Raw genomic sequence first — 14,246 nt, forward strand, 5'->3', positions numbered from 1 at the left:
GCCTGGTCCGTCACCGTGAGACTCGCTTAACAAGCTCCGCTGAAGGCGGTCCTGTAGCCTCTTCCTCTCTGAGGCAGACCCGCAGGGATTGTCTGGCGCTAGGAATTCAACAAATGCGCTCTTGGATCCGGCCCGCCACGATGAGCCGCTAGAAGAAATATTTGACCTTTGGTGCCGTTTTTGTTCTTGCAGAGGGATGAAAGGAAGTCGCGTCCAAAGGGGGTCTCTGGCCGGGACGCAAGGGGTCCTGGTGTCACCCTCGCGCCCCTCCCCGTCAGAGGGAGGCTCTTTCTCGCGTCCACGCCTGGGACAATTCCCACCGAGTCCCTGGGACAGAAATTGACCTCCCCCCGCCCCCCGCCGCCGCCCTCACCACCCCACTTCACGCGTCACACAGCCAAATCCCAGATAAACTAGGGTGGGTGCCTTGGGGCCGGTGAGCTTTCTCTTTTACTCATTGAAGGATAGTCGACCGACGGTGTTACAGGCGCTTCATTTTCCTGAATACAGAACGGACCTTTTTCTGCAAGGCTGATCGTACCCAGCACGGCAGCGGGGGTTAAGATGCCAGGATTAACTCGCTAGACGCCAACTGGAGGACAAGAAGGGTTTTGCACAGAGGCTTGTAGAAACCCTTCGTCCAAGAATGAGAGACTCACTGGAGTCTAAGGAACTTAGGATTTACTGTTGTTGCATGAGACCCCACCCAGACTTTACATTGCAGAGAAGCGCTTCCCTCCCGCCGGGGCCTGGCCTAGATGCTGTCCACCTGCGCACACTCTTCCTCGGTTCGCTTCGTGGCCCCAGGAGCCGGGCGCCTGCCGGGCGCCTCCTCAGGCACATGGGGAAGGCCCATGTCTGCAGCACCCTCTCCCCTTTGGCTTGGTGACGAGTGGCCCGGGGACTGGTTGACCTGCAAGCAGTTGGTGGCTTTTTGGTGCAGGATCATCTTCTCTATGCCGTGTCCATCTGGGAGCCCCTGAGGCCTTTCACTGTCATCCTCACCCCTCACCGAAGGGGTCACTCAGAGAGGAGGCAGGCCCTGGTCACGATAAGCCCATCACATTTTCTAGAGCCCCTGGGCCTTGGCTGTTAGTTCTCTGTTCTACATGAGCTCAGCCGCTCCTTCCTGGTACCTTCTGCTTTCCTCCCCTTCGGGCTGACCCACCCCTTTTTCTAGAAGCTTCTTTCTTGGAACTGGCCCTCTCTCAGAAATTCCTTCGGAGTAACTCCTCCCTGTTCCCACCTCCGGACTGAGAACCTGATGCCTGATGTCTTCTGCTCTGAACCTGTCTCAAAAAGAGGCACCAAGGACAGGGATGGAGTTGTGTAATGGGACACCTGGAGTCTGTTTAACATCTTTTAAAAATTCATGTCTTAATGAATGCGTGTCTCAGTGAGTGCACGTACCTACACATGCAGAGGACGGATGCTAAAGGCCAAGGAGCCAAGGCATGCAGGCCAGGAGTTCGGCAGCAGGATGAACAACCAAAGTGCACATGCTGTGGCCCAGAGCCCCAGATTCGGAGCTTCGGCATGAGAGCGCGGATGGAGGTGTGGGTGGTGCCAGAGGCCACGTTTCTCCGTGTGGCCTCAGGCAAGTCCTATTGCCAGCCTGCATCTCTTTGCCCTAAAACGAGACTAGTTATGACTGTCTTGTTCTATGGAAGTGATATTGAGGGAAGAACAAGTAGATATATATATATATATATGTATGTATGTATATGTAAGGGTGCAGCCTCAGTAGATGACAACTGATATTATTCATGGTTCCTACCCGAATATTTTTGGCAGTTATATTGATTTCTGTAAAACCGGCACAAATATTTGCTTATCCTTGACTTCAAAGAAATGTAGTCAAGACAAATTAAGCAATACAAAAGAGGAAGTGAGAAATAGGAGGTTTGCTTGTTCTGTTTAAACAGAAGATGCTTGGTATTCACGTGTTTAAAAGAATGATTTGAAGATCCTGGATTTTTTTTCCTGTTTTAGATTTTTTTTTTTTTTAATTTATTCATTGGAGACACAGAGAGAGGCGAAGACACAGGCAGAGGGAAACGCAGGCTCCCTGCAGGGAGCCTGATGCGGGACTCGATCCCAGGACCCCGGGATCATGCCCTGGGCCGAAGGCAGACGCTCAACTGCTGAGCCACCCTGGCGTCCCAAATTCTAGAATTCTTAGTTTTATGCTCTCTACTCTAATAGTAAGCAGCCTGTGTATCAGTCTTTATATCCTCAATTTAGATATTATTACTAGTGAAATAACAATATCCAGTCGAGGTATTAAAAACTTTTGTGCCCCTAAAGCACAGGGAGACAAAAATTCTCCCCCTGGTTATTTGGTCTGTGAATTGAGGCGGCTGGGGCTCTGATATTCAAACATGGGCATATGCTGCCGTCTAGTGACGACCTGAAGAAAAGCAGAAATGCACCAAGTCCACATTTTAGGGGAGGAAAATGAAGGTAAAGCACCTGGAAGCCACGCCTGTAATAATGGCCCCATTCTCTAAACCAAGATTTCAAAAAGACAACACAAAGCCAAGAATGGTATACCGAATTCAGAAGTGTTCCCAAACTAATCCTGAATGATTGCAAGATATCCTTGATAGAAAAGCAAACAGAAAAGAAAAAAAAAAAAAGAAAAGCAAACAGAAAATTGCTTTCACGGAAAAAAAAAGTACATAAAAATATGTATAATATCACATACGATACATGCACGTGGACATAGTCTGCATTTTATATATATGCACACGCACATAGACGTGGCTACTTGAGCGAGCTGTCCAATCCTACCGTAAACCAAATATACTTGACATGATTTATTTTATTTTTTTTAAAGATTTTATTTATTTATTCATGATAGACACAGAGAGAGAGAGAGAGCCAGAGGCACAGGCAGAGGGAGAAGCGGGCTCCATATGCAGGGAGCCTGATGTGGGACTCGATCCCCAGACTCCAGGATCAGGCCCTGGGTCAAAAGCAGGCGCTAAACCGCTGAGCCACCCAAGGATTCCCCCTTGACATGATTTATTAACGTCAGATATCAATATGTGTTTTGGCACATGTAGCAAGCTTGTCGCACGTGGACCTCTGCCCCCTCGACAGCGGGTCTGTGTGCAGCTTTCCCTGCGGTTCAGGGTGCTCTACCTCCTGTGGCGTAACGCACACGTGGACTTGTAAGCACTGAGCAAGCTACGTCTCCCCGCTCGTCAGGGCCATCCATGCTTTGTGACAAGGAGGTCCACAGAAACCCAGACGGTCTCAGGGAAAGCGATGTCTTACTGGTCCTGAAGACCCCGAGGAAACACATCCATTCTCCCCGGCGCCCCTCTGTCCCTTGCAACATCCTGGGGCTTCCAGAGTGGCCCGGAACCCCCAGAAAGACTAACCGGCTATTGTAGGTGTTTGTGTTCATCTTAGACGGGACTCCCATCACAGTGCTCTTCCCCGGGGGTCATCTGTTTTTAACCCGCCCCATCCATCTGGGCGAGCTGACCTTCCCACCCAGGAAGCCAGTGTAATCCGCAAGCATCCAGTATTTATTGAGCATAAATAACACGTGCCAGCTGACACCCTAGAAAATAATCCTTGCCCTTGACAAGCTCACAGAGCAAACAGAGACGCCAGGCATCTGAAGAAATGCCAACAGAGGGGCGCAGAGTGTCTGTAAAAGGTGGTCCGGGACCCTGTGCCTGGGAAGGGGGCTGGTATCTCTGGAAGATGCCCCCCCCCCCAAATATTGCTATTCCTGATTTGTGTCTCCTTGGGGGCCCACTAGCACGATGGCGTGACTCTTCCCCCCACACTTTGTCTCTGCCTTGGTGAAAGGCTTTCTAACACCAGGTACTGGCGATGCATCACCGCCTGGGCGAGAGGCCGTGACGGTCTCTCTTCTTGCATAGCTAAAGCCAGGAAATTCCGTCGCTCACTGAGCGTACCAGTTACCTGTTGCCGTGTAACAAATTATCCCGCAAAGTCAGTGGTTTAAAACGGCGCAGGTTGGTTGTCTCGCGGGGTCTGTGGGCAGGACTTGGCGAGGCCGTGCTGGGCCCCCTGCTTCAGGGTCTCCCACAGGCTACAATCCACGGCCTTCACGCTCACCCCGTGGTTGCTGGCTGCCTCGGGTGTCCGTGCCGCTGTAGCAGAACAGCACAGGCTGCATGGCTCGTAAACAACAGTGGCTTATTTCTTAGCGTCTCGGAGGATGGAAGTCTCAGATCCAGGTGTCCACAGACTTGGGGTTTGGCTAGTCTGCTTCCCGGCTTGCTGGCAGCCGTCTTCCCTCTGTGTCCTCACATGCGGAGGGGTGAGGGAGCTCTCCGGGGTGCCTCTTCCATTCAGGAGTGCCCCTCCCTCAGGACCCAATCACCCGGGGATCCCTGGGTGGCTCAGCGGTTTAGCGCCTGCCTTTGGCCGAGGGCGCGATCCTGGGGTCCCGGGCTCGAGTCCCACGTCGGGCTCCTGGCATTGAGCCTGCTTCTCCCTCCTCCTGTGTCTCTAACTCTCTCTCTCTCTATGTCTATCATGAATAAATTTTTTAAAAAATCAAAAAAAAAAAAGGGACCTAATCACCCCAGGTGAGGCATGTGTGTATAGACGGAGCCTGAGCCGGGGTCCCTGGAAGGAAGAGGGCGGGCGGTGGACGTGAGGCAGCTTCAGAGGCATCCTGCCCTGTATGGGCTGCAGGTGGCAGGACGAAGGAGCAGAGTGGTGCCAGCACGCTCCGCCAACCGACTTTGGGTCTACGTCCTCCCGGGAGGCTCTGGACTCGCGGGAAGGGCTCATCTGCTCTTCATCCTCTTAGTTCTCGAACTTGCTCGGCCCCGGGCCCTGCCATCAGGCTTCTCCCCAGCAACCTCGAAGGGACACCACCCCCCCCCACCCCAAGCCAGTCCATGGACCTGCCTGCTGTCCCTTCCTGCTCTGTCACTCGTTCCGTATTAGTGCAGCAACCAGGACGTTAGAAATCCAGCAGCGTTTCTGCCGGGTGAGACCAAGGACGGAGGGAGAAGGAGCGAGATCAGTGGAAAGAGCAGCAGCCCCGGCCCCGGGGACCCCGGTGTCCCAGATCCTCCCTGAGGCTCCCAGGGCTCTCACCCAGGCCGCTGGCTCCCAAGCTGTGCTCGGAGCCCGTCGCCGAGGAGCAGGAAGCGGGCGTCGGGGCCGCCGCTGGGCCAGGCCTCCCCGCCCAGCAAACCCCAGCGGGCCTCCCTGCTGGGCTGAGCAGAGGCCAGAGCCTCGCCGAGGGGCCAGGGCCGAGGGTCTGGGTGCGGGGTGCACGTGGGGGGGGGGCGGGTGCAGGTGCAGGGCCGGGCAGGGGCCCTCGGGAGACTGAGAAGGGGAGGGGTATGCTCCACTCCACCTTCTAGAAAAGTCTCTTCGTCAGCGGTGAGGAAAGGGCCCGAGGGACGCGGGCTGCAGGCTAGGCCCGTGCGGGGAGGGCGGCCCGGAGGAGCTTGAGTGGGAGCCGGCTGGGCCTTGGTCACGGGTGGGGCAGAGGAGGCTGCGGGACGCAGGAGTCTGGCAACTGCCCGGCGGCGACCCTGTCCCGAGGGCCCTGTGCCTGGTGGGCCTGCGGGCCGTGCCCTCCACACCACCCCCCACACACACACCAGGGCTGTGAGGAGCCCCCTCCTATGGCAGAGAAAGGCCTTCTCCTTTGGGGCTGAGAGAAAGGGGGAGTGTCTTGCTGTTGTCCTGAAACAGGACAGGGGCACCCGGGGGCTCAGGGGGTAGGCGGCTGCCTCAGCTCAGGTCATGACCCCGGGGCCCTGCATCATCGGGCTCCCTGCTCAGGGGGGAGCCTGCTTCTCCCCCAGCCCCGCTAATGGGCTCTCGCTCTCTCTCACTCGCTCTCAAATTAAAAAAAAAAAAAAAAAAATGACAGAATGAGGAAGGGAGGCCCCCCACGTTGTCCACCCACGCGCCCACGATTGTCGTTCTGTTCCATCCTTTGTGAGAAAGCGTTTCTTCCCTGTGCCCCCCTCTGTCTTGACCATGAACCCTCTGTGTCCACGTTAAGGTGGCCCTAAGGTACCCCTGTCCCCCTGGGGAGCCCCCACTCCTGTCACACCTGTCCACCTAGGACCGGCAGGCCAGAGGGCCGGCTCTCTGGTCAGTGCTGACAGCAGAGCCCCAGGAAGGCCCCCCCGCCCCCCACAGGGAGCCGCTGCTCAGCCACAAGGGGGGCAAAGCAAAGCAGAAGCGGGGTGAGCAGCTCGGGGTGACAGGAGGAGGCCTGGGGTTCGTGTCAGCAGGAGGCCCCAGTCCCTGGGCTGGCACAGTTCTGGGGCTTGTAACAGCTTTACCAAGCTCTGATTCACATACCGTCTAATACACGCATTTTAAAACTACAATCCAGTCATCTTTAGTGTAATCGCCACCATAGATCCAGCTCCAGGACATTCCCACTCAGAAAGCTCCGTCCTGGCCATCTGCATCCGCGTCTGTCCCCGTTCGCAGCCCCCAGCCATCACGGTCTCTGTAGATTTGCTAATCCCCTGCTTTTCCAAAATTTTATTTGAATAGAGTCACACAGGGACACCTGGGTGGCTCAGCGGTTGAGCGTCTCCCTTCCACCCAGGGCGTGACCCTGGAGTCCCAGGATCGAGTCCCACGTTGGGCTCCCCGCGCGGAGCCGGCTTCTCCTTCTGCCCGTGTCTCTGCCTCTCTCTGTGCCTTTCATGAATAAATACATAAAATCCTTTAAAAAAAAAGAAAATAGAGTCACACAGTCACGTAGTGTAGTATCTTAAACTGCCCCACGTCCCGGCCTGTGTCAGCGCTCCACTCTCTTCCGACTGCAGAATGCTGTCCCATTGGACGTGATGTGCCTTGTTTGCTGTATCCATCACCAGGTGACGGGCTTCGAGGTCCTTTCGGAGGTTTGGCTGTTAGGAATAATGCTGCAGCGAACACTGGCTTCTGAGTCTTCATGGGGTCTGTGTCTCCTGTGTCTCCAAGAGTGGAGTCGCTGGGTCACACACAAGTTTGCATGTCACTACTTCAGAAACTGCCAGGCTTTTCCACGGCCGCTCCCACTTTTCCTTCCCAGCTGCGGTGGTTGTGGTGTTCTCAGCTCAGCCTCACCAACAGCTGCCACTCTCTACCTTTTTTTATAAAAGATTTATTTATTTATCTATTTGAGAGCAAGAGCATACAAGCAGGGGGAGCGGCAGAGGGAGAGGGAGAAGCAGGCTCCCCGCTGAGCAGGGAGCATGATGCAGGGCTCGGTCCCAGGGCCCCAGGATCATGACCTGAGCCGAAGACAAAGCCCAGGCTCCCGGTCACTCTCTGCCTTTTTGACTGTTGCTGTCCGAGCGCGTGTGAGGCAGCACCTTACTGCGGCTGGGCACGCATCTCTCCGATGGCCAGTGTCACTACTGTACATCTGCTTGGCTGCTTTGAATGTTGTGCAGTTTGTACAGTGTCTTTGAAGTAATGTCTACTCAGATGTCTGGCTCATATTTTAAATTGCTTGTCTTCTTACTAAGTGTTCTTTATATACTCTGGATACAAGTCCTTTATCAGACGTGCTCCAGTATCCATGTTCTCCCAGTGTGTGGCTTCGCTTTTGATTTTCTTGAGAAATTAAAAAAAAGAAAAAACCTTCTGCCCTTCACAAGGGGCGAGGAAGTCCTAGTGATCATCTTCTCTTCTAGATCCTGCTTTTAGTGTCATACATAGGAAATCTTTGCCTCACCTAAGATCACAACAATTTCCCCTTATGTTTTCTTCTTAAAAGCGTTACAGGTTCAGCACTTACGTTTTGAGTCCGTAATCCATTCTCGGTTCACTTTCCTGGGTGATGTTACCCAACTTCGTTCTTTTAAATGTTGCATTTCATTTCTGTCTCGGAACTTTGGAACCCTCGTAGGTTCCCTCAAATGGCAGAGGAGTGGCGATACACGGCACCTGCTCCAGGCTCGCACTTCGTACTTCCTGAACTCAGTGTGCTGTGACTTTCAGTCACCAGGCACAGCTTCTGGCATGACAGCTCTCAGACACAGGGCAGCTTGCTTTCAGGAATGACACGGGGCACAGCAATAAACAGGAACTCACAGTGAGAAACACGGTTGTGTTTTAAAGTATCTTCCAGCCTCTCTAGTCATGGCCAGAGAAAAATCTGTTAGTGCTGGTATGTCCGTAAGACCGTCTATGACCCCTGTTAACCCACCCCCACCGCCCCGCTAACCCGTTTCTAAGCAGAGAGCGAACCTTGGGAGATAGCATAATTTAATAATACTTTGCCGTTGCCTGTCTACGGCGAGTTCTGCTGCTTTTCCATTCACGGCAGTATTATAAAATTGCCCTTCTAAAATAAAGTAAAAAAAAAAAATTCTGAGCTGGGGAGAAAAAGTGCTAATCAGAGGTGGTACAAAGACGCCCAAGGTGAGGGTGGTCTGGGGGATCCCACACGCGGATGCACTGGGGTGATGCCTGGGATCCTGCTCAAGCGTGTCCCTACCCCGGAGTCACCGTGGCCCCCCGTGGCACCCGGGCTCTGACGGCAGATGCTAACCATGTGCGCTCGTGCTCTCCCGCAGGTGCGGCGGGCTGGGGCTGGTGCTGGCCAGCGCGGGCTTCGGCATGCTGACGGCGCCCATCATCGACCTGCACAACCAGAAAGGCTACTTCCTGCACCACATCATCTTCGCCTGCTGCACGCTCATCTGCATCATCTGCATCCTCCTGCTGCCCGAGAGCAGGAACCAGAACCTGCCCGAGAACATCTCCAATGGGGAGCACTACACTCGGCAGCCGCTCCTGTCGCACAAGAAGGGGGAGCAGCCCCTCCTGCTCACCAACGCCGAGCTCAAGGACTACTCCGGCCTCCACGACGCGGCCACCGCAGGGGACGGGCTGCCCGAGAATGCTACGGCCAACGGCATGAAGTCCATGTAGCTCTGGGCACAGGCGTCCCCGAAGGGGGTACTGTGGGCCGCCCGGCCCGGGGCTTTGGGGGCTGCTTGGGCGCAGGCCTACAGACCAGGGACCCGACGTGGGGCTGGGGGGCGGGGGGCAGGAGAACCCAGTTCTCTGCTGCTGCAGCCCTGCGGATGCCAAGACTGTCAGCGGTGTGGGGAAATTCTTTCCAAAACTCTGAGGATCGTGTGTTGTGTTGGGGAAGCCAATTCTTGGAAGATAACCCTTCAGACTTTCTTTTCTGCCATGAGATGTTTGTATTTATTTTGGTCATTTTTACGAGAAGCACTTTATTCCCTTTCCTCTAACTGATCTCGAAACAGAACCACCTCCTTCGGAAGTGGGTCGCGGCTGCGAGGAGGACGCTGTGGGGCGGCAGCGGCCCCGAAGGTCACGGCCACGGAGGTGGCACCGCGCAGGGACCGGGCCCTGCTCTGGGCCCCACCTGCCAGCGGTGCTCAGACCTGTCCCCGTGACCGCCTTGCAGACAGAGTGAAATGTAAACGACTAGGTTTTTGCGAGGGAGTCTGTGTCTGGTTTTTAAAGGGGTTTCTGTGTGCGTGTCTGTGAGGGGAGCGCTTGTGCTCCGCGCTGGGGGAAAGCAGCTCCCAAATACCATTAAAACCAGCTCCGTCTTCTCCTCCGAGAGCATCCATTCGTACTTGAGGCTGGAAGCTCCTGGGGGAACTGCCCATACCTTCCACCGAAGTCCTGAGTGGCCAGTGGTCCTGGTTGGCGAGCTGCCCGGAGCCCAGCCCCTGCCCTGCCTCGGCTCCCACAGGGTCACACCCTCACCACGAGCCGCTGTGCCACCAAAAGCCCTCGGGACCCAGCCAACCGGCCCGTGGGGTCCCCAGGTGCCCAGCCTGGACGATCATCCCCTGCTGACTCGGCCCAACGGCAGTGCCTAGGGGAGCCGCATCCCCCCTCCCCGCCACCTCTGGCTGCACAGGGGCCCCTGGGCCAGGAGTGGGGCTCTGGAGTGTGTCCCCCTGGGCCCTGGACCCCAGACTCTGCAAGCACCAGGACTGGGGCTCTTGGGTGAGACCCCCAGGACCCCGGCCTCTGCAAGCATCAGAACCTAGGCTCTTGGGTGAGCCCCCCCGGCCTCTGCAAGCACCAGGACCCGGGCTCTCAGGCAAGCCCCCCCCACCTCTGCAAGCACCAGGATGGGGCTCTCAGGCGAGACCCCTGGCCTCTGCAAGCACCAGGACGGGGCTCTTGGGTGAGCCCCCACCCACCTCTGCAAGCACCAGGACCTGGGCTCTTGGGCGAGCCCCCCCAGCCTCTGCAAGCACCAGGACCCGTGCTCTCAGGCAAGCCCCCCTGCAACCTCTGCAAGCACCAGGACCTGGGCTCTCGGGTGAGCCCCCCCAAGTCTGCAAGCACCAGGACCCGGGCTCTCAGGCAAGCCCCCCCCCAACCTCTGCAAGCACCAGGACCCGGGCTCTCAGGCGAGCCCCCCCAAGTCTGCAAGCACCAGGACCCGGGCTCTCGGGGGAGGCCCCCAAGTCTGCAAGCACCAGGACCCGGGCTCTCGGGCGAGCCCTCCAGCCTCCGCAAGCACCAGGGCCGGGTCTCCCGGGCGAGCCCCCGCACCCCGCCTCCGCAAGCACCAGGAGCGGTTGCGAGACAGCAATAAGTCACCCACGTTCCGCAGCCACCGCCCGCCCGGGAGCCCGGGGCTCTCCCCGCGCCCCTCCCGGCGCCCCCACGCCGTCGCGGGGACCGACCAGGACGGCCCCCTCGGGGCCCCGCGCCACCAGCCAGAGCTCCGAGCTCCGAGGTGCGGGCGGACAGCCTGGTTTTTCCTCCCCCCGCCCCCGCACCTCCCCGCCCCCCCCGCACTTTGCGACGCGCCTTCGCCGTGAGCCACGTTCCTCCAGGGCCACCGCGGCCTCGAGCCGGGAGAGCGGGAGCTGCTGGGCCGGGCGGGGAGATGCGCGGGGCCCGGGACCCCCGCGGCGGCCGGTGCGCGCCAGGCACGAGGGGCGGCCCGGGCCGGGGAAGGCCGCGCTGGGCCCAGCTCGCCCCGCCGGGACCCCCTTGTCTGTGCCCACCTCGCCGGAGGCCTTTAGCCCGTGCGCACCCCCGGCGGCGGGGCGGGACAGAGGGACGGCCCGGGACAGACGGACAGACGGACGGCCCGGGACAGAGGGACAGAGGGACGGCCCGGGACAGACGGACAGACGGGCAGACGGACGGCCCGGGACAGACGGACAGACGGGCAGACGGACGGCCGCACGGGCTCCATAAGGCAAGCCGGCTCCGAGGAGGAAGGCGCAAGGCCCGGGGGCTCTGGCCGGTGTCCGGGACAGCACAGCCCCGAGCGGCGCAGCGGACCCGCGGCCGGGCCCGGAGAGAAGCGAGCGCAGGCCTGGCCCCCGGGACCGCGCCCCGCCCCGCCCCAGCCCACCCCTTCCCCCGCCCCGCCCTGCCTCGCCCTGCCCTGCTCCCTGGTCTAACCCCGCCCTGCCCCCGCCCCCTGCCTCGCCCTGCCTCGCCCTGCCCTGCTCCCCGGCACCCCCTGCCCAGCTCAGCCCTGCCCAGCCCCGCCCTCCCTGCCCCGCCCTGCCCCGCCCTGCCCCTCCCTACCCCGCCCCGGGCCCGCCCCGCCCCTCCCTACCCCGCCCCTGCCAGGCCCGGCCCCTGCCCCGCCCTGCCCCGCCCTACCCCGCCCCTGCCCCGCCCTGCCCCGCCCCGCGTGGGAGGCGGCTGCGGCCTCCAGCGCCCTGGCAGGGCCGCAGCACTCGGACTCCCGGTGCCGTCCGCCCCGCGGCCAGGGAGCACACACTTCTCAGGCACCTGCTCTCCCAAGTCCGCCTTCCCCGCCGCACGCCCCAACCCCCCATCCCGCCGCCCGGGGAGACGCCCCAGGACGAGCCCAGCAGCCCCCTCGGGCACCCCCGTATCCCGCTGGCCTCCCGGGGAGCTGCGAGCCCCTTCCAACAACAGTCATGCACAAATGTGAACCCCTGAGACAGGGCTGGACACCTCTGCGTTTATTTTTTGTCCTTTTCCAGAAATCAGCGGTTCAGGCCGCATCCCCCGAGCGTCCGCGCCCGAGACCCCGGGAAGGTTTCAGGGCTGTTTTCTGGAACCGTAGATGCCCTCGCAAGCAGCGGGGAGGGAGGGGCTGGTAAGTTGGTTTGGCCACAGAACAGAAAAAGAGCGAAACTCCACCTCGTAAAGGAAGTCATTGCACTCAAACATTATTACCGCTTCCTAGAGCCAAACAAGTGACTGAAGTGCCATTAAATGACCCGTGTGACCATCGCATCGCCAGCCCCTCGGTGGCGGTGCACGCTCGTGCTGGGGGAGCCCACGCTTCGACTCTTTTAAAGAACACCTCACGTTAATGTATTGTGTGTTTTGGAAAAGCAGTACAGTGTGTTATGTCTCGTGGGGGACACCTCCCTCCCTCTGTCCTTTCTGCGAACCCCAACACTGGAGGTCTCTGTGTACCAACCGTGTTACTGTACGCGTCGACCGGGATGACTCTGGAGGTGCTCGTTCACAGCACAAGCCTCAGCTGAGTTCTGAGCTGTCGTTCAAAGCTAAACGTCTGCATGATGTCACATCTGTTGTACCTTTGGGGGGAAATTTGTATGTAAATGTACAGAAATAAAAGATGTTGCCCCATTAACAAATTTCCACTGGAATGTCTTCCCTACCTCATCCGATGGTATCCACTGAAGGGCATTTCACGACCATTGACTACAAGTAATAAAAACTCTACCTGTCGATGCGGCTCTCGCTGTCCGTACTTCAGCGCCTGGGTAAAGCGAGTCTGCTCTCACCCCGCGGGGACGGCGGGGCTCTAGGCCTCCAGGCCTCCAGGCAGGCAGAGGCAGAGAGTGGATCGAACAGACTGTCCACTCAGTGATGCTCTCGGACCCCCGACGGGTGCGGGCCGGCGGCCAACTGCAGTGCTTTCCGCGTGTGTACTGGTGTCCTGCTGAGCCATGGCCCGGCGGTTCCGAGAGCTCAACAGATGACGCTACTACACTGTGACTCTGTGAGGAAGGTCTGATAACCCCAAACTCGCTTCTTTAATGTAGTATTTTTTAACAAGAAAACACTATTTCTTTAATAAAGTATTTATACCAAACTCTTCTCTCCATAGCCCTGGTTTTGTGTCACTTGCTCTTCTTAGAGAGGCGCCCACCACACTTCCACGCTATGATTGTGGTGGCCGCAGCCTCGGAGGTTAGCACAGGAAGTCTGCAAGGGAGGCAAGTTCTTGAGCCCCAGGCCTGATCCTCTCTGTCTTGGCCAGGGCGTAGCCACCCCTGGTTGCCACTCCACTGCATGAAACGTGTTACAGGGCCATGGACCATCCGCCTCTGGCAACAAAAGGGGTCCAGGTGGACCCTGAGGACTGGAAGGTTCTTTGCCAGTGGTCCCCAGCCTTGCCCGTATGGAGCAGCAAACAGAGAGCTTTTCGCATCCGCCAGAGCCTGAGTCCCGGGGCCTCTGCGCCTCTGGGGAAGGGCCAGGCCTGGGCCATGGGGGAGGGCCACCCGCGGGGATTCGGATGTGAAGCTGCAGTTAGGAGCCCCTGGCCCACCAAATACTGGCTTTTGGAAAAGGGTGTGAACGGAAACGTGTAGCATGTGGAACTAGAGAGATTGGAATCCAGTGCAAGTGGCAGGCGGGAAGAGGCTAAGCGTTAAAGTAACCAAAGCAGGTGCTTGGGACTTGGGGGAAAAGACAGACAATGGGAACCGGAAGAGCAAGGAGGAGCTAAATAAAGCATCTGGATACATAAAAACAAAGTAGGTAAATACGGTCACTGACCGAATTACCATGACGCTTACGTGATCTGCGGAGTGTGTGTGTTTAGTCCTAACAATAACCCAGCCAGGTAGAGATTATTCCCGATTTGCGGGTGAGGAAACCGGGCTCAGCGAACTTACAGACTTCACCGAGTCCGTAAATCCAGCGAGCGGCGTGGAGCAGGAGTCGAACCCAGGCCCGAGGGAGAACACGGCGGGGACAGCCGAGCCAGGGAAGGGCTCAGCCGGAGCGGGACGGAAGGAGATAACCCAGCACGTGTTTTATAAAGACTTGTTGCCTGAATTCTAATTGGGAGCGGCCACGGCAGGGTCCTGAGGATTTACTTCCTCCCGTCGGATCAAGGCAGCCTCCTCTGAGCCCCTGCCCCTCTTCCTGAGGGGCCGCTCGGGGACTCGTGCCGCCCCTCCGCTCCTCTCCTCCCCCAGGCCGACCAGCCGCGGCCTCGGGCCCACGCTCTGCTGAGCGAAGAGGCGAAGTCAGGAAGACGAAGGCTTAGAAACAACATCAACACTAACCCAGCG

The 14,246-nt window shown here is 58.2% G+C and overlaps 1 protein-coding gene across 2 annotated transcripts in view; it reads left to right on the forward strand.

Annotated features, from left to right (window-relative positions):
- SLC22A23 (solute carrier family 22 member 23) overlaps window positions 1–9,446 on the forward strand; it is a 163,108-nt gene extending 153,662 nt beyond the window's left edge. For both annotated transcript variants that reach the window (XM_041771623.1, XM_041771624.1), the window contains one exon: window positions 8,547–9,446. In XM_041771623.1, coding sequence (XP_041627557.1) covers window positions 8,547–8,904 — 358 coding nt within the window. In that variant the 3' untranslated portion in view covers window positions 8,905–9,446. The remainder of the gene's footprint in view (window positions 1–8,546) is intronic.
- The last annotated feature ends 4,800 nt before the right edge of the window (window positions 9,447–14,246 follow it).

The sequence above is a fragment of the Vulpes lagopus genome, chromosome 10 (genome assembly GCF_018345385.1).
Source record: "Vulpes lagopus strain Blue_001 chromosome 10, ASM1834538v1, whole genome shotgun sequence".
NCBI classification, from domain to species: domain Eukaryota; kingdom Metazoa; phylum Chordata; class Mammalia; order Carnivora; family Canidae; genus Vulpes; species Vulpes lagopus.